Genomic DNA, 21,044 nt, shown 5'->3' with positions numbered 1-21,044 from the left:
CTGAAATGATAGATGGTTACGTCTTAATCAGTTAAGTTTTGGTATTATTGCCCTATAGACTATATATGATAAGCAATTCACTAGGTTGTCTTGGAAGGTGATATAACACCTCACATCCATTATGCTGGGAAGTCTATGTTACTTTCTGGCAGTGAACAGAGGGAGATAAAAAAAAACAGAGACCTAGACAGTCAATCAGGTCTTCAAATGGAAAGCTGTGAGGACTCACAAGTAGATTGCAGGACAACAGTTAGGGGTTATTTTGTTTGTCAAATGAGATAACCCACTGATGTGGGGAAGTGTAACCTCTTCATTATTTTATATTATTATGCAAAGGCAAGTTTTACTGTTTGAACTAAGTGAATCTGACCATAACAGTTGCTCTGTATGTTCACATAGAAAGAAAGAAAAAATAACTTGCATTTATATCGCACTTTTCATAACCTCAGGACATCTCAAAGCGCTTTACAGTTAAGGAAGTACTTTTGAGGTGTAGCCACTGTTGTAGAGAAATGCAACAGGAAATTTGTGCACTGCAGAGTCCCAAAAAACAGCAATGAGATAAATGAGCAGTTAATCTATTTTACTGATGTTGGTTGAGGGATTAATATTGGCCAGGACACCTCCACTGCTCTTGTTTGAATAGTGCCCATGGATCTTTTGCAGCACGGTCATTCTCTCAGCCTAGCTTATGAGCTCAGGTTTCTGGAGGAGGGCTTGAACCAACAAGCTTCTGATTCAGAGCCAAGAGTGCTACAACTGAGCCATGGCTGACACCGCACGTTGTGAAATAAAGCAACTTAATGATTAGTATCTGTTTTCGTCTTACCAAGTGGTTTCTTGGGCTGCCTTTTAGAGATTAAAGAAGCACACGTGAAAGATATCTAGTTCAGATCACAAGTAGATACTGTTGTTACTTCCCTGGGTTATGTCATTGTAGAGTTAGACATTGGACTGTATGGACACACTGTAAATATAAATATAAAATGCTCGGACAAGTTACAGTAGTGACTAGCAATGCTGCACATGAGATGATATATGTGGCAAGACCCGATATTCGTCATACAATCTGGTGGTACTTTTTCTTCTCATACCATGCACTATACCTAGTAATGATGGCAGGTGGGTACCCTGCACCAGGCTACTACCTATGCCACCCTAGGATCAGCCACTAGCAGCACACAGAATTTCACTACAAGTGCACACGAGTTAAGCATCTGCTAATGTATTATAAATCTTGACATAACATGATGTAAAATTAGCTTGAATTTATAGAGATGCATTAGAAATGGATTGGCATTTTCCACTTTTTTTTAATGTAGGACAATAGGGACACAAGATGGGGCAAGGATTACAGGCAGGCGATAGATAAACCCGTAGCTATTTTTTAACTAATTGTCTCAGCCCTTCTTTGACGTCACTGCCACAGATGGGAATCAGTATTTAATTACAGCTTCCTGCATCATTTTAGATTTCATCAGGATGAAAATATGATCTGCTCCACATTGGCCGTCTCTGGGTCAAACAGCCTGAATAAAATGTGAGGCTGCACAATAAAGCAGGCTGTGGCTCCACACGGGCTCGAAGGATTTACTCTAGCCAGATTGTTGAATTAATAAGGCATGAAATATAGGAATTACGCAGCAGGTTACGCAAGCCCTATCAGCAATAACAAGATTCAACATTTTTAGAAAACAGGGCAATCATTTGGGATTTAAATATCTGCACTTCAAAGGGAGGAGAGAGAACAGATTCAGCTGTCTATCACAGACCAGATTCAAGGGACGATACAATAATGGAATGTAAGGTCAATATGACTTTCCAATGGCTGAAATGTTGAAAATGGATACATTACGTGTACTTGTGTTCTGAATATATTGGGGTTCAACAATAACAGGGCTGTGGATGGATTAAAGTTAAGCAGCAATCAATTATGCTGAGGCTAAATTGCAATGCAGCCTCCAGTATTTACATCCCAGTGGGGGAATTCAATGTTTATGGAACCAGCTGCCAGCAAGACAGCTTTGCAGTTGCAGTGTGAATGTTTGTCATGCACATGTGTGGCCAGATGTTTTTCCTTTCGATTAAATGTCCTCAGTGCGTCAGTGGGTAAACGCACAGCATGGTGAGGTACTTAACTGTACAGAGCCAGAGCGGTGTAGGCCCCATTTGTACTGAATAACTGATCTCAGCTGGTCCAATTTAATTCAGTGCTCCCTGGCTATAAATGGGGGAGGGGGGAATGGGGGATGGCAGGAATCGGCCCCTCCCCATCCAGTGACCTCCCTGCAAAGTGGCTGTGAAAACAGGGAAAAGGCAGGATCAGATTCAGCAACTGAGGAGCCTGCAGTCACCTCCTGTCTAAGCTCACAGATGGAGGATGGCCACTTGGATGAGGTAACATAGGGTTGCCAACTGTGCCTTTAGAACCGTATCCTAGCAACTGTTGCGGCCTCACGATAGGACGGAGAAAAAATTGTATGGAGAAAAACAACAACAAAATATCCAGAATGGATGCAGAAGGTGTCAGTTGAGAGGGGCAAGGCGAATTGTATTGCAATTGTGAATGTCAGGTTATACAGGCATCAGAATGTGTCTGAAAAAAGAAAGAATGAAAGAACTTGTATTTCTATACTGCCTTTAATGATCTCAGGACGTCCCAAAGCACTTTATAGTACTTTTGAAATGCAGTCACTGTTGTGATGTAGGAAATGTGGCAGCCAAATTGTACATAGCAAGCTCCCACAAACAACAATATAATAACGACCAGATAGTCTGTTTTTTTAGTGATGTTGGTTGAAGGATAAATATTCACCAGAACACCTTGGAAAACTCCCCTGCTCTTCTTTTAAATAGCGCCGTGGGATCTTTTCCTTCCACCTGAGAGGGAAGATGAGGCCTCGGTTTAACATCTCGTCCAAAAGACAGCACCTCCGACAGTGCAGCACCTCCGACAGTACTGCACTGGAGTGTCAGCTGAGATTTTGTGCTCAAGTCCCTGGAGCGGGACTTGAACCCATGATCTTCTGACTCAGAAATGTGAAAGTGCTACTAACTGCGCCATTGATATGAACCCTATCCTGCAGGAGGGCCCAGCTTTAGCTGGTGCCAATGCAGCATGCATAATTAAGTTGCTTTCAGCTGGTAGACAACATTTCATTTGGTCTCAGGGTCTGTCCAATCTCTTGTCTGCTGCTTCCTTTGAGGTACTGAAGTTGCAGTAGCAAAGAGCAGGGCCATAAATTAATGATTTAATCCTTCAAATACCAGACTTTACTTGGCTGTGTACCCTCAGGCATTGGGGGCCAACACTTCCTGCTATGAGTTTGATTCCTCTTTTCAAAGTTGGACCTTGCTGCTTCATTTTTCACCAATTGGCAAACATAGATATATTGCTTGACCTCCAGCCGCTTTACTGGGAGAGAGCAGGGAAACGGGATGGGAGCAGATAGCTCCAGTTAAAGAGCGAGTGCTGATATAGGTGTGATGGGCTGAATGGGCTCTTTCTGTGGTGTCATTTCTATGATTCTATTTTGGGTAGTGTTGACATAGGTTTTACTAACAGCAATTTTGAAAGAAAAACTGAGAAAGAGCTTCCGCTAGTGTTCGGGTGGATAAAGGTGCAATACTGAGCCATACAGCCCATAATGCCAAGGTGAGATTCCTAACCTGTGCTAAGTTAGATTAGCAGAGCTAAGGCAGCTGGCAGGAGCACTACTATTGGCTTCAGCACCCCTGAGCCAGGCAAGAGAAAACTGGGCAAGATTTTCTGATCCTGATCACTATCTATAAAGTGCAGGTGTGTAGTTGTCAGATGAGGATTGGTCATAACCCCCACAGTGCAATAGCCACATTGTCTCAGGTCACAACTGATGAATGGGCACTTAAGGACATAAGAACATAAGAAATAAGAGCAGGAGTAGGCCATACGGCCCCTCGAGCCTGCTCCACCATTCAATAAGATCATGGCTGATCATCAACCTCAACTCCACTTTCCCGCCCGATCTCCATATCCCTTGATTCCCGTAGAGTCCAAAAATCTATCTATCTCAGCCTTGAATATACTCAAAGACTCAGCATTCACAGCCCTCTGGGACAGAGAATTCCAAAGATTCACAACCCTCGGAGTGAAGAAATTCCTCCTCATCTCAGTCTTAAATGGCCTACTCCTTATCCTGAGACTATGCCCCCTAGTTCTAGACACTTCAGCCAGGGGACACAACCTCTCAGCATCAACCCTGTCAATCCCCTTCAGAATCTTGTATGTTTCAATGAGATCACCCCTCATTCTTCTAAACTCCAGAGAGTATAGACCCATATAGGACAGCCCTCTCATCCCAGAAATCAATCTAGTGAACCTTTGTTGCACCACCTCCAAGGCAAGTATATCCTTCCTTAGATAAGGAGACCAAGACTGTGCACAGTACTCCAGGTGTGGTCTCTCCAAGGCCCTGTACAATTGTAGCAAGACTTCCTTACTCTTATACTCCAAACCCCTTGCAATAAAGGCCAACATGCCATTTGTCTTCCTTATTGCTTGCTGTACCTGTATGCTAACTTTCTGTTTTTCTTGCACGAGGATACCCAAATCTCTCTGCACCAACATTTGAAAATTTCTCACCATTTAAAAAATATTCTGTTTTTCTATTCTTCCTACCAAAGTGAATAACCTCACATTTCCCTACATTATACTCCATCTGCCACCTTACTGCCCACTCACTTATTCTATCTGTATCCCTTTGCAGACTCTTTGGCCGCGATTTTGTCATTGGATGCGGGTTGGGGGCGGGTCATGTGGTTTCCGGGTTCCAGTCCTGCCCCCAACTGCATCCAGCCCACGGACGTGATTTTACGTTGATTGACCTTGTTAAGCCTGCCCTGTGGGCTTGCCGGCCAATTAAGAGGAAGCCGGTCAGATGATGTCATTTGATGATGCATCATCTGCCGGTTTTCTTAAAGGGACCACCCATAATTTATTTTTGACAGCTCATTTCTCAGTGTTTGACAGCATTGCGGTGCTGCAACACTGACAATCACTGTAAAAAGGTGAGCTCTTGCACCCAGGCTCTCCAATGACTCCCTCCATAGGCTAGAACAGATGGCAGCTGCAGATGAGGTTACAGAAGCAATCTGTCACTGATGAGAGAGGTTTTCCCAATGAGGTGGGACTAGACATCGATTTCAAAACTTATTACCTACAGAAAAGTGTAAATGCATTAAAAATTATTTTCCCAACATTTTCTTACCTCTGAAACTCACCAGTGCACCATTGGATCCTTCACATCACTTCTGCAGCTGTCATCAATGCAGAAACATTACAGCAGACTCAACACGCCACACTTACCTGATGTGGTGTCCGGATGTCAGGAACCCCGAGCCAGAAGCGGCAAAATTGAAAAAGAGCCTGTTAACTACTATCAGGTACCTGTTAACAGGCAGGTAAGTGGCTTTAATCCTCTTCCCGCCGCTAGGTATTGGGTCCATGAGCAAATCGGGGACCCGACACTTGGGAAAATTGTTTGGAGGTGCGTTGACGGTGAGATCGGAACCTGCCGTCAATCAAAACGATTTTAAACCTTGGCCCGCCTCCAAACCCGTCCTCTCAGTGCTGATAAAATCGCGGCCTTTGTGTTTTCCGCACAGCTTACTGTCCCACCTAGCTTTGTATCATCAGCAAACTTGGATATATTATACTCGGTCCTTTCATCTAGGTCATTAATATAGATTGTAAATAGCTGAGGCCCCAACACTGATCCTTGTGGCACCCCACTAGTTACAGCCTGCCAATCTGAAAAAGATCCGTTTATCCCTACTCTCTGTTTTCTGTCCGTTAACCAATCCTCTATCCATGCTACTATATTACCCCCAACCCCATGAGCCCTAATCTTGTGTAATAACCTTTTATGTGGCACCTTATTGAATGCTTTTTGGAAATCCAAATATACTACAACTGGTTCCCCTTTATCTACCCTGTTAGTTACATCCTCAAAAAACTCTAATAAATTTGTCAAACACGATTTTCCTTTCATAAAACCATGTTGGCTCTGCCTAATTTATGTTATGATTTTCTAAGTGACTTGATACCACTTCCTTAACAATGGATTCCAGCATTTTCCCAATGACTGATGTCAGGTTAACTGGCCTGTAGTTCCTTGTTTTTTCTCTCCCTCCTTTCTTGAATAGTGGTGTTACATTTGCGACCTTCCAATCTGCTGGGATCATTCCAGAATCTAGGGAACTTTGGAAGATCAAAACCAATGCATCTACTATCTCTTCAGCCACCTCTTTTAGAACCCTAGGATGTAGGCCGTCAAGTCCAGGGGATTTGTCGGCTTTTAGTCCCATTAGTTTCTCTAGTACTTTTTCTCTACTTATGTTAATTAAGTTAATTTCCTCACCCTCATTAGACCCTTGGGTCCCTACCATTTTTGGTATGCTTTTTGTGTCTTCTACTGTGAAGACAGATACAAAATATTTGTTTAACATTTCTGCCATTTCTTTATTCCCCATAATAATTTCTCCTGTCTCAGCCTCTAAGGGACCATCGTTTATTTTGCTACTCTTTTCCTTTTTACATACTTGTAGAAACTCTTACAAACTGCTTTTATATCTCTTGCTAGTTTTCTCTCACATTCTATTTACTTCCCTTTTTTATCAACCTTTGCTGGTTTCTGAAACTCTCCCACTCTGCAGGCTTACTATTATTCTTTGCAACATTATAAGCTTCTTCTTTCAATCTAATGCTATCCTTAACTTCTTTAGTTAGCCACAGTTGGATCACTTTTCCCGTGGAGTTTTTGAGTGACGTAACGACATGTGGCCGGTGCCCAGCAGGGCAAGGGCAGCAGGTGCATGGGAACATCTTCACCTCAAAGTTCCCCTCCCAGTCGCTCAAGACACCATCCAGGACAAAGCAGCCTGCTTGATTGGCTCCCCATCCATCACCTTAAACATTCACTCCCTCCACAACTGGCCCACCATGGCTGCGCTGTGTACCATCTACAAGATGCACTGCAGCAACTCGCCAAGTCTTCTTCTACACCACCTCCCAAACCCGCGACCTCTACCACTTAGAAGGACAAGGGCAGCAGGTGCATGGGAACACCATCACCTCCAAGTTCCCCTTCCAAGTCACACATCATCCTAACTTGGAAATATAATGGTGTTCCTTCATGGCTGTTGGGTCAAAATCCTAGAACTCCCTACCAAGCAGCACTATGGGAGTACCTTCACCACATGGACTGCAGCGGTTCAGGAAGACACCTTCTCAAGGACAACTAGGGATGGGCAATAAATGCTGGCCTTGCCAGCAACGCCCGCATCCTCAGAATGAATTTTTAAAAAGTGTAAGCAGGATGCCTTGCGAATGTTTGGGGACCCTACATTTTACTAGACAACAACACTAAATACCACCTACAATTGCACAGTCCTAACATCAGCCCTGAGACTAAGGACCTTTGGAAGAGGGAGGGAGTAAATTTTGGCAGGGAGGGAGTGTATCAAACCAAAGAAAGAGATGTAGATTATCTTCAGGGAGTCAAAAGGGACTTGGAAACAGAGAAATATACTGACATACAAGAGAGAGTGAGGACAGAAATACTTCTGAAAGAATAAATCAAGTAGCAGGAAAGATGAACAGTGTAGGAAGCCAAAATAAAAATACACCGTCAGCACAGGAAAGTGCTAAAATATTTTTGCCAGAAGCTGATAAATCATCTAAATGATTATGAAAAGGGCTAAGCTGCTCTTTCGCTGGAGGTACAAATGGATTGTAAAGGGTTCTTACTTTGTCATTTGGGAATAACCGGAACTGTTGTTTGATAGCCAGCACAGTGGGTACTGAGCAAGATTTGTGCTTTTTTGTTTGTGACAGTGGTAAATCTAGTTGGCAACACGACTTGCAGCCTGAATCATTTTTTTCTCTGAAAGCAACACCGATAGCTGCAAATAGTAACGCCGCATTATCGGCACCACTTGGGTCCTAGTGCTCTGATGTTTTCCTGGAGAGTGGGGAACGGGGTGAGATGAGATAGGGACAGTTTGCCTGCAGTGCATCAAGTGCTACCAACATCATCCAATGGTACCACACTGACACGACCCTCAGTGAAGGTGAGCACTACTCAATTACACAGTAGGTTAAGTGTTTCCTTTTTTTAAATATTCATTCACAGGATGTAGGCATCGCTGGCTAGGCCAGCATTTATTACCCACTCCTAACTGCCCTTGAGAAGGTGGTGGTAAGCCGCCTTCTTGAACCGCTGCAGTCCGTGTGGTAAGGGTACTCCCACAGTGCTGTTAGGGAGTTCCAGGATTTTGACCCAGCGACAATGAAGGAACGGCAATATACTTCAAAGTCAGGATGGTGTGTGACTTGGAGGGGAACTTGCAGGTGGTGGTGTTCCCATATGCCTGCTGCCCTTGTCTTTCTAGGTGGTAGAGGTCGGGGGTTTGGGAGGTGCTGTCAAAGAAGCCTTGGCGAGTTGCTGCAGTGCATCTTGTAGATGGTACACACTGCAGCCACAGTACGCCGATTGTGGAGGGAGTGAATGTTTAAGGTGGTGGATGGGGTGCCAATCAAGCGGGCTGCTTTGTCATGGATGGTATCGAGCTTTAGTGCTGTTGGAGCTGCACTCCTTCAGGCAAGTGGAGAGTATTCCATCACTTGTGCCTTGTAGATGGTGGAAAGGTTTTGGGGAGTCAGGAGGTGAGACACTCATCGCAGAATACCTAGCCTCTGACCTGTTCTTGTTGACACAGTATTTATGTGGCTGGCCCAGTTAAGTTTCTGGTCAATGGTGACCCCCAGGATGTTGATCGTGGGGGATTCGGCAATGGTTATGCCGTTGAATGTCGTGGGGCGGTGATTAGACGCTCTCTTGTTGGAGACAGTCATTGCCTGGCACTTGTGTGGCATGAATCTTACTTGCCACTTATCAACCCAAGCCTGAATGTTGTCCAGGTCTTGCTGTATGCGGGCACAGATTGCTTTATTATCTGAGGAGTTGCGAATGGGACTGAACATTATGCAATCATTAGTGAACATCCCCACTTCTGACCTTATGATGGAGGGAAGGTTATTGAAGCAGCTGAAGATGGTTGGGCCGAGGACACTGCCCTGAGGAACTCCTGCAGTGATGTCCTGGGGCTGAGATGATTAGCCTCCAACCACCACAACCATCTTCCTTTGTGCTTGGTATGACTCCAGCCAGTGGAGAGTTTTCCCCCCGACTCCCATTGTCTTCAATTTTACTGGGGCTCCTTGATGCCACACTTGGTCAAATGCTGCCTTGTTGTCAAGGGCAGTCACTCTCATCTCACTTCTGGAATTCAGCTCTTTTGTCCATGTTTGGACCAAAGCTGTAATAAGGTCTGGAGCTGAGTGGTCCTGGCAGAACCCAAACTGAGCATTGGTGAGCAGGTTATTGGTGATAGCACTGTCGACAATCCCGTCCGTCACTTTGCTAATGATTGAGAGTGGGCTGATGGGGTGGTAATTGGCCGGATTGGATTTTTCCTGCTTTTTGTGGACAGGACATACCTGGGCAGTCTTCCACATTGTTGGGTAGTTGCAACAGTGCTGGAACAGCTTGGCGAGAGGCATGGCTTGTTCTGCAGCACAAGTCTTCAGCACAACAGCCAGGATATTGTCATGGCCCATAGCCTTTGCTGCAAAAGTACTTCCTTACTTGGGAGCAGAATCTAGAAATGCCTCTGGGTGGTGGTGAACTTTATAAAAAAAAATAACCTTGAGATGGATACAAAAACAGGCGGATGACAGATTAACACAGAGAAAAATATACACTAGTGACAATAAGTCACGTCAGCAGGCTGCATTTTATACTGGTGCACAAGCAAGGCTTTGGCTGCAGTGTGTACTATCTACTGATTGCACTGCAGCAACTCACCAAGGCTTCTTCGACAGCACCTCCCAAACTCTCGACCTCCACCACCTAGAAGGACAAGGGCAGCAGGCGCATGGGAACACCACCACCTCCAATTTCCCCAACATGTCACATATCCATCCTGACTTGGACATATATCGCCGTTCCTAGATCTTCGCTGGGCCAAAATCCTAAACTCCCTACTTAACAGCACTGTGGGAGTACCTTCACCACACGGACAGCAGCGGTTCAAGAAGAAGGCCCACCTCCTTCTCAAGTGCAATTAGGGATGGCCAATAAATGCCGGCCTTGCCAGCAGCGTCCTCAACCTGAGAATGAATATTTAAAAAAAGGCTCATGTTAAAAGAATGCCAATGGAGCATACAGAGCCACAGGTGAGCATTCCTGCTATTGTATCGTGCTTGCATTCCTGTTCAGTAGGACCATACCTTTTGCATGGTGTTAGTGACATTCCTTAGAGTCAGGGGCTCTAAGAAAATTATCAATCGAGTTTATTGTGTTTTCCATTGAGATTATTGTGATTTTATGACAACTTGATGAATTACACTGATTCCCACTGACTTTAGGGGCTTTAGAGGCTAATAACTTTGCTCGGCTTCCGTAAGGACGTCCATTTTGTGGCTTATGCTAGAAAAGGCCCAATTCAGTGTACTTGATTGCTGCCTTAAAACAGTCTGAACTCTGACCTTTATTGGCCAATGTAAAAAATGAAATAAAGAACTTTCATTTATATCGCACCTTTCACGCCCTCAGGATGTCCCAAAGTACTTTACAGCCAATGAAGTACTTTTGAAGTGTAGTCACTGAGGATAGGGAGCAGTTTAGGATTCAGCAAAGGAGGACAAAGGGATTAACTAAGAGGGGGGAAATAGAGTATGAGAGTAAGTTTTCAGGGAACATAAAAACTGACTGTAAAAGCTTTTATAGATATGTGAAGAGAAAAAGATTGGTGAAGTCAAGCGTAGGTCTCTTGCAGTCAGAATCAGGGGAATTTATAATGGGGAACAAAGAAATGGCAGACCAGTTAAATACATACTTTGGTTCTGTCTTCACAAAGGAGGACACAAATAACCTCCCAGAGATGTCGGGGAACATAGGTTCTAATGAGAGGAAGGAACTGAATGAAATCATTTGTAGGGAAATTGACAGGATTAAAGGCCGATAAATCCCCAGGGCCTGATAATCTACATCCTAGGGTACTTAAGGAAGTGGCCCTGGAAATAGTAGATGCATTGCTGGTCATCTTCCAAAATTCTATAGACTCTGGAACAGTTCCCATGTATTGGAGGGTAGCTAATGTAACCCCACTATTTAAAAAAGGTGGTAGAGAGAAAATGGGGAATTATAGACCGGTAAGCCTGACATTGGTAGTGGGGAAAATGCTAGAGTCCATTATAAAAGATGTAATAGCAGAGCACTTGGAAAACAGCGACAGGATCAGACAAAGTCAACATGGATTTACAAAAAGTAAATCATGCTTGACTAATCTACTGGAATTTTTTGAGGATGTGACTGGTAGAATAGATAAGGGAGAACCAGTGGATGTGGTGTATTTGGACTTTCAGAAGGCTTTCAATAAGGTCCCGCATAAGAGATTAGCGTGCAAAGTTAAAGCACATGGGATTGGGGGTAAAGTACTGACTTGGATAGAGAACTGGTTGGCAGACAGTAAGCAAAGAGTTGGAATAAACGGGTCTTTTTCCGAGTGGCAGGCAATGACTAGTGGGATACCGCAGGGATCGGTGCTAGGACCCCAGCTATTCACAATATATATTAATGATCTAGACGAGGGATCTAGATGTAATATCTCCAAGTTTGCAGGCGACACAAAGCTGGGTGGGCGTATGTGTTGTGAGGAGGATGATTTGGACAGGTTGGGTGATTGGGCAGATGCATGGGAGATGTAGTATAATGTGGATAAATGCGAGGTTATCCACTTTGGTGGCAAAAGCAGGAAGGCAGATTATTATCTAAATAGCAATAGATTGGGAAAAGGGGAAGTGCAACAAGACCTGGGTGTCCTTGTGCACCAGTCGCTGAAAGTAAGCATGCAGGTGCAGCAGGCGGTTAAGAAGGCAAATGGTATGTTGGCCTTCATAGCGAGAGGATGAGTACAGGAGCAAGGATGTCTTGCTGCAGTTCTACAGGGCCTTGGCGAGACCACACCTTGAGTATTTTGTGCAGTTTTGGTCGCCTTATCTGAGGAAGGATGCTCTTGCCATGGAGGGAGTGCAGCGAAGATTCACCAGACTGATACCTGGGATGACAGGAATGACATATGAGGAGAGATTGGGTCAATTAAGCTTATGTTCGCTAGAGTTTAGAAGAATGAGAGGGGATCTCATTGAAACTTATAAAATTCTAACAGGACTAGACAGACTAGATGCAGGAAGGATGTTCCCGATGGCGGGAGAGTCCAGAACCAGGGGTCACAGGCTAAGGATAAGGGGTAAGCCATTTAGGACTGAGATGAGGAGGAATTTCTTCACCCAGAGAGTGGTGAACCAGTGGAATTATCTACCACAGAAGGCAGTTGAGGCCAATTCATTAAATACATTCAAAAAGGAGTTAGATATATTTCTTAAGGCTAAAGGGATCAAGGGATATGGGGAGAAAGCAGGGACAGGGTACTGAATTTGGATGATCAGCCATGATCTCATTAAATGGCGGAGCAGGCTCAAGGGGCCAAATGGCCTAATCCTGCTCCTATCTTCTATGTCTGTGTCTATGTCTATGTAATGTAAGGGAACATGGCAGCCAATTTATGCACAGCAACCTCTCACAAACAGCAATGAGAGAATTACCCAATAATCTGTTGTTAGTGATGTAGGTTGAGGGAATAAATATTGGCCAAGACACCAGGGAGAACTTCATTGCTCTTCTTCAAAATGGTAACATGGGATTGTTTAAATCCACCTAAGAGGGCAGATGGGTCTTCGGTTCCATCTGAAAGATGGCACTCTGTCAGGGAAGAGCTCCCTCAGGGCTGCACTGGAGTATCAGCCTCGATTATGTGCTCAAGTATTTAGAGTGAGACCTGAACGCATGACCTTCTGACTCAGAGGCAAGAGTGCTACCCACTGAGCCATGGTAAGTCAACTAAATATTGGCCCTGAATTTGCGGTCGGAGGCTACCCGTGGGGAAATGCCTCCGATCCGCAAAGAAGATCTGCGCCTACCTGGGCCTCGGGATCCATGGCGACTCACGCTCCTGGCTCCCTCTGGGTAAGCACGGGTAGAGGCCCACGTTTCCCGGGGCGCAGGCGGTTTCAATCACCCGTGAGATCACATTGTCCGGCCCAACGAATGACAGAAGGGAATTCCCATTCATGCTTATGGAGATTCCGTATGGAATCCCCATAAGCATGAGTGGGAATACTCCAACAAATACATGTACACATCGAATAAATTTTTAAAAATTACATGTTTAAAATAATTAAAATGCCATTTAATTAAATATTTAAAACAAAAATTTTATTTTTTGAAAAATAAATTTAAATGTTTTAATGGGGCTAAAAATAACCTTATCTTATTGTACAGCTTTTTTAATGTTTAAATGATTGAAAAAAAATTATTTTTATGTTCATTTAAACTCACACTGGTAAAAGTAGGTATAAGAATTTCACGGGCATTCGCAAATAGCCCAACTGTCCGTCCGCGGATGCCCTTTCTCAGCATAAAGGATGGTTGCCTCACAAAGAAAATCCTCCTGCTCTCAATGCACTCATCATCACACCCCTGTCTTTTCTAATTCCCTGCCCTATGCCACTGGCAAATGCCACACCACCTACTCATGACAGATCTAACATTTTATTGAAAACAATGCAAAAAGAATTTCCCCTCTGCACACGTGTACGTTCACATGTCTAACACGTAAGTCTATATAATGTGCGTGTGCTCAAGCAAAATCTAATTAATACCACAGCCACAGAAGTGTCCAACAGCACAAACTGAGCCCCTTCATTCAATCATTCAATCTGCATTTGCAGATTCAATTATTGGGTCTGTGTTGGCAAGCTATCAAACAGCATCGGAACTTTAAACCATGGACACAGGCTTTTGGCGTGAGCATCTTAACTGCTTCATCACTGATTACAATTTGATTATTTTAAAATAAAAGGAAATAGGATTCAAGTATAGAAAAAAAGACTTGCATTTATAAAGCGCCTTTCATAACCTCAAGACATGCTAAAGCACTTTATAGCCAATTAGTGCTTTTGAAGTGTAGTCATTGTTATAATGTAAGAAACACAGCAGCCCATTTGCACACAGTAAGATCCCACAAACACCAATGTGATAATGACCAGAGAATCTGTTTTTAGGTGTTGGTTGAGGGATAAATATTGACAAGGACACCAGGGAGAACACATTTGCTCTTCTTTGAATAGTGCCATGGGATTTTTTACGCCCACCTGAGAGAGCAGACAGGTCCTCTGTTTAACATCTCATCTGAAAGACAGCACCTCCGACAGTGCAGCAGTCCCGCAGTACTGCACTGGAGCGTCAGCCTAGATTATGTGCTCAAGTCTCTGGATTGGGCACTTTGAACCCATGGCTGTCTGACTCAGAGGCGAGAGTGCGAACACCGAGCCAGGGCTGACAGAGCCTTGTCATAGCTCCAATGTGGATTTAGCACTAGTGCAGACACGGTTGGCCAAATGCCCTCCTTCTATGCAGAAATTCCTATGATTCTATAATAGCTAAATACCGAGCAGTGGGAAACATGAAGAAATCGAGCACGTCTTGCCTGTTTGGAGTGAGACTCACATTGTATGAGGCCATTTAACATACCTCATTCTGAAAGGGTGACTGCTGCTCCACAAGGATGAAGTTCCTGTGTTCCAGAGGGGAGATGAGGTGCACTTCTTTTACACAGCGAGTTGTTATGATTTGGAGTGCACTGCCTAAAAGGGTGGAGGAAGCAGATCTAATAGTAATATTTAAAAAGGAATTGGATATATGCCTGATTTGCAGGGCGATTGCAGAAAGAGCAGGGGAGCGGGACTAATTGGATGGGTCTTTCAAAGAACCAGCACAGGCTCGATGGGCTGAATGGCCTCTTTCTGTGCTGTATGATTCTAAGTCAGGGTGAGTACAAAGCGGCAATATCATGTGCTTGTTTAATTTCTTCACCAATTTTCTCTTCCCTGGAAGTTGTTGACCCTTTGTTGAGGTACATTTATATGGGGGTCAAGCATCCTCTGGTATGTTCTCAAATCCAGGTTCACATCAAATGGTTGACGCCATTTCAGGATTACTGAGTTTGAGCAGCTTAATCTCAGCAATAGTTGTGTTTCCAATAGGACTACAGGGTTCACATGCTGTGAAATAGTTAGCACTAATTTAATAATTAACACTAATTTTCCATTCTCATTGAGATAGCATGTCTGGGAAATGGAGGGTGTGTTGTGATGTCTGTGTGCACGTGTGGCATTTGTGTGTGAGGTGTTTGTGGTTGGTGTGTGTGAAATGTGTGCGAGTGAGTGAGTGTGTGCGTGAGCGTATGTGTGTGAAAAGAGATGAATGTTACTGAATTATGGTAACCAGTGAAGCAGTCAGTCAGGGTTATGTATCCTATCAAACCTGTCTCATCCCTGACCTGAAGAAAACATAGTCATTCTTTACACTGAACACACACACACACTCTCCCTCCTAAAAAGCAATGAAGGTTACAAAATGTTTCACTGAGAAATCCAATCACTTGTAGCCCACAGAGAAAATTGAAACGAACCTTCAGGTACAAAGGTGATGATGCAGAAACTTTCTGACACTTGAGGTGCATTTTAAAATTTATCAACAGTCTTATCTGAATATCACCAAGCTCCACACACCTCAACAACTGATAATTAAATCTCTCCAATTAGGACAGAGTTATTGAACTGCAAGCTATAGTTGGACACCTGCCTTATTTGATTTGGCATAAAGACAAAGCTGTCCTTAGGAATATCTCAGCCTTCTTTCCCCAGCTACTTTCCCAGTTTCATTTAAATCTGGGAATTGTTCTGTGGTGGCCGTGCCTTCTGTTGCCTATGCCCTAAGCTCTGGAATTCCCTGTCTAAAGCTCTCCGCCTCGCTACCTCTCCTCCTTTAAGACGCTCCTTAAAGACGCTCCTTAAAACCTACCGCTTTGACCAAGCTTTTGGTCACCTGCCCTAATTTATCCTTGTGGATCGGTGTCAATTTTTTTGTCTTAAAATACTCCTGTGCAGTGCCTTGGGATGTTTTACTACGTTAAAGGTGCTATATAAATACAAGTTGTTGTTGTTGTTATTCCCTCATTTTATCTGCGGGTGCAACAAGCTGAGTCGAAGTGCGCATTTCATCATGGTGCTGCTTAATCGGCTTTCTTTTTGAAGTTCACAAAATCCAGGAGTTTAGGAATTCTGGCAGCTACTTCGGTTTTATGGCAAAATAAATGTCCTTGGCAAATCAGTGACAGACAGCAGTTAGCACAGTGTTGGGAGCATGCATTCTTTACTGCTACTGTCTGTCTGAAAAGAAAGCTAGAGGTCCAGATTTGGGCCATTCTCTTCACTCCACAGCCACTCGCGGGACATCACTTAGTCAGGTCCCGATTGACAATATTTGCAAAGTAGCTAGATGTTTACTAAAGAACACTGTTCAAGTTTGGCAAATGAACAAAACAATGTTTCTGACAGATCTTTCCTGGGCTGGGTCCCCTCAACATGAAGCTCCCTCCTCCCAGATTCCATGCTACTTCGGTATGGCTCCTGTAGTTTGTGAAGTATGTTCAGATGAATAGGATAGATTGATTTCCTACATCGTGGAGTGCTGTTGTGCAGGTCTTGGTGCTTTATACACATGGCAATAGGAGTTTATGTTAATCGACCCAGTATAATGTCACAATTAAAAGACAATGTAAATGTACTGCTACATTTCCCAGAAGCCATCAAACATGGCTAAGTTGCTATATTGTGTGAAAGATTCCTATCATTTGAAGAATGAAGACACTACAAAGTAGGGAATTTATCCTTTTCCCCCTTCTCTGTGCTTTGTACAGGAATAATCCGAACCGCTGTAGCCAACCTGGACCGTGAAAAGAAGGACCAATACGTCTTGGTAATTCAGGCCAAGGACATGGCAGGACAACTGGGTGGATTGTCCGGATCGACTACCGTCACCATCACCATCACGGACATCAATGATAACCCTCCTCGATTCAACCAGAGTAAGATATCATCTCTCTTACCAATGACAAAGCTATGTAAACCCTGTGGTGTGGAGAGAATTTCTAGCATATAAACAGATGTTGTTGTATTTTCCCCTTTCCTCACCTCTAGGTTTCCTTCTGCCCATATATTCTGTCCATTGGAGGAAATAGAGGGGAAACCTGCTCAGTTATAGAATCATACAGCACAGAAGGAGGTTGTTCGGGCCCATCTTGCCTGTGCTGGCTATTTGAAAAAGTTATCCAATTAGTCCCACCATCCTGCTCTTTCCCTACTGCCCTGCAAAATTTTCAAGTATATATCCAATTCCCTTTTGAAAATTACTATTGAATCTGCTTCCACCACCCTTCCAGACAGTTCATTCCAGATCATAACAATTCGCTGCATAAAAAAAATTGTTTCATCTCCCCCCTGGTTCTTTTGCCAATTATCTTAAATCTGTGTCCTCTGGTTACCAACCCTCTTGCCAGTGGAAATAGCTTTTGCTTATCTACTCTGGATACCCTCCTATTGTCTCCTCTCTACTCCCCATTTATTAGCAGGACATATCTATCCTAAACTTGCTATGTAACCATGTCTATGTAACTTGAGTTTCCCTGTGCCCATTCGTGTGCACATTTTGGCTGATGTGCTGGACCCAAGCCCATCACTCCTATTTCCACTTTTACTCCCCCTCACTTTATCTTCTTTTCTTTTTACCACTACTAGACCCTTCTCTCCAGTCATCATGCCTCCTTTCATTTCTCTCCTCTCAGGTACACCTTTAACTGGTGGTATTGAATTAATTTAAATTAATTAAAGGGGTAAGTCATGCCAGGAGAGCCCAGCCCTGTGTTATGCTCCTCTTGCTCTATGTGGGAATTCAGGGACACTGCCAGTGTCCCTGACGACCGCATGTGCCAGAAATGCATCCAGCTGCAGCTACTAACGGGCCGTATGGAGGTGCTGGAGCTGCAGATGGATGGGTTGTGGAGCATTCACGATGCTGAGAGGGTCGTGGATTACACGTTTGATGAGTTGGTCACGCCGCAGGGTAGGGCTGCACAAGCAGAAGGGAAATGTGTGACCACCAGGCGGAGCAATAGAAGCAGGCAGGTAGTGCAGGGGACCCCTGTGGCCATCCCACTTTCAAACAGGTATACCAGTTTGGATACTGTTGAGGGGGATAACTCACCAGGGGAAGGCAGCAGCAGCCAACTTCCTGGCACCAGGGGTGCTTCTGCTGCTCAGGAAGGGAGGAAAAAGAGTGGGAGAGCAATAGTGGTAGGGGATTCTATCGTAAGGGGAACAGATAGGCATTTCTGTGGCCATAGACATGGCTCCAGGATGGTTTGTTGCCTCCCTGGTGCCAGGGTGAAGGATGTCACTGAACGGCTGCAGGGCATCCTGAAGGGGGGTGGGGTGAACAGGCAGAGGTCGTGGTTCACATTGGGACCAACGACATAGGTAGGAAGAGGGATGAGGTCCTGCAGCAAGAATTTAGGGAGCTAGGTAGCAGATTAAAGAGTAGGACCTCAAAGGTTGTAATATCTGGATTACTCCCGGTGCCACGTGCTAGTGAGTATAAGAATAGGAGGATAGAGCAGATGAATGCGTGGCTAATGAGTTGGTGCAGGAGGGAGGGCTTTAGTTTCCTGGATCACTGGGCCTGCTTCTGGGGAAGGTGGGACTTGTACAAGTCGGGCGGGTTGCACCTGAACCAGAGCGGGACAGATATCCTTGCGGGGAGGTTTGCTAGCACTGTTTGGGGGATTTAAACTAAAATGGCAGGGGGTTGGGAACCTGAGCAGGGAGACAGAGGAAAGGAAAACAGGGATAAAAGCAAAAGATAGGAAGGAGAAAAACAAAAGTGGCAGTCAGAGAAATCAACGGTTTAAATCAAACGTGGCCACAGTAAATAATAATTCTAATAGGTCTAAGAACATTAAAAAAACAAGCCTGAAGGCTTTGTGTCTTAATGCGAGGAGCATTTGTAATAAGGTGGATGAATTGGCTGCGCAAATAGAGGTAAACGAATATGATTTGGTTGGGATTACGGAAACGTGGCTCAAGGATGGCCAAGACTGGGAACTCAACATCCAGGGGTATTCGATATTTAGGAAAGATAGGCAAAAAGGAAAGGGAGGTGGGGCAGCTTTACTGGTTAAAGAAGGGATTAATACAATTGTAATGAAGGATATTAGCTCTGATGATGTGGAATCTGTATGGGTAGAATTGAGAAATACTAAGAGGAATAAAACATTAGTGGGAGTGGTATATAGACCTCCAAACAGTAAGGTGGAGGTTGGGGATGGCATTAAAAGGGAAATTAAAGAAGCGTGCAATAAGGGCACAGCAGTCATCATGGGTGACTTTAATCTACATATAGATTGGGCCAACCAAATTAGTAACAATACTGGGGAGGAGGAATTCCTGGAGTGTTTACGGGATGGTTTCCTGGACCAATATGTCGAGGAACCAACCAGAGGTCAGGCCATCTTAGACTGGGTATTATGTAACGAGAAAGGATTAATTAGCAATCTTGTTGTACGAGGCCCCTTGGGTCGAAGCGATCATAATATGATCGAATTCTTCATTAAGATGGAGAATGAAGTAGTTGACTCAGAGACAAGGGTCCTCAATTTAAATAAAGGAAACTACGATGGTCTGAAGAGTGAGTTGGGTAGGATTGATTGGGGAATGGCACTCAAAGGGTTGACGGTGGATAGGCAATGGCAAACATTCAAAGACCGAATGGATGAGCTACAGAATTTGTTCATCCCAGTTTGGCATAACAATAAAACAAAAAAGGTGACTCAACCATGGCTAACAAGGGAAATTAGGGATAGCATAAGATCCAAGGAGAGGACATATAAATTGGCTAGAAAAAGCAATAATCCTGAGGATTGGGAGCAGTTTAGGAGTCAACAAAGGAGGACAAAGGGATTAATTAAGAAAGGGAAAATGGAATATGAGAGTAAGCTAGCAGGGGACATAAAAACTGACTGTAAAAGCTTTTATACATATGTGAAGAGAAAAAGATTGGTGAAGTCAAGCGTAGGTCCCTTACAGTCAGAATCAGGGGAATTTATAATGAGAAACAAGGAAATGGCAGACCAACTAAATACATACTTTGGTTCTGTCTTCACAAAGGAGGACACAAATAACCTCCCAGAGATGCCAGGGAACATAGGGTCTAATGAGAGGGAGGAACTGAAGGAAATCAGTATTTGTAGGGAAATGGTGTTCGGAAAATTGATGGGACTGAAGGCCGATAAATCCCCAGGGCCTGATGGTCTACATCCCAGGGTACTTAAGGAAGTGGCCCTAGAGATAGTAGATGCATTGCTGGTCATCTTCCAGAACTCGATAGACTCTGGAACAGTACCCATGGATTGGAGGGTAGCTAATGTTACCCCACTATTCAAAAAAGGTGGTAGAGAAAAAGCGGGGAATTATAGACCGGTAAGCCTGACATCAGTAGTGGGGAAAATGCTGTAGTCTATTATAAAAGATGTAATAGCAGAGTACTTGGAAAGCAGTGACAGGATCGGACAAAGTCAACATGGATTTACAAAAGGTAAATCATGCTTGACTAATCTACTGGAATTTTTTGAGGATGTAACTGGTAAAATAGATAAGGGAGAACCAGTGGATGTGGTGTATTTGGACTTTCAGAAGGCTTTCGATAAGGTCCCACATAAGAGATTAGCGTGCAAAATTAAGGCACATGGGATTGGGGGCAAGGTATTGACTTGGATAGAGATCTGGTTGGCGGACAGAAAGCAAAGAGTTGGAATAAACGGGTCATTTTCCGAGTGGCAGGCAGTGACTAGTGGGGTACCGCAAGGATCGGTCCTAGGACCCCAGCTGTTCACAATATATATTAATGATCTGGACGAGGGAATTGGACGTAATATCTCCAAATTTGCAGAAGACACAAAGCTGGGTGGGAGGGTAAGCTGTGAGGAGG

The 21,044-nt window shown here is 44.1% G+C and overlaps 1 protein-coding gene across 1 annotated transcript in view; it reads left to right on the top strand.

The window, feature by feature from the left end:
• Positions 1-21,044, top strand: part of cdh22 (cadherin 22) — a 1,314,714-nt gene that overhangs the window by 374,010 nt on the left and 919,660 nt on the right. Inside the window, exon 4 of the mRNA XM_086005235.1 lies at positions 16,924-17,091. Coding sequence (XP_085861361.1) covers positions 16,924-17,091 — 168 coding nt within the window. The remainder of the gene's footprint in view (positions 1-16,923; positions 17,092-21,044) is intronic.

Source organism: Somniosus microcephalus, chromosome 13, assembly GCF_052327205.1.
Source record: "Somniosus microcephalus isolate GS21.2 chromosome 13, FLI_Smic_1.0, whole genome shotgun sequence".
NCBI classification, from domain to species: domain Eukaryota; kingdom Metazoa; phylum Chordata; class Chondrichthyes; order Squaliformes; family Somniosidae; genus Somniosus; species Somniosus microcephalus.
The sequence above is the reverse complement of the archived record's forward strand: the minus strand, read 5'-3'. Positions and strand labels throughout refer to the sequence as shown.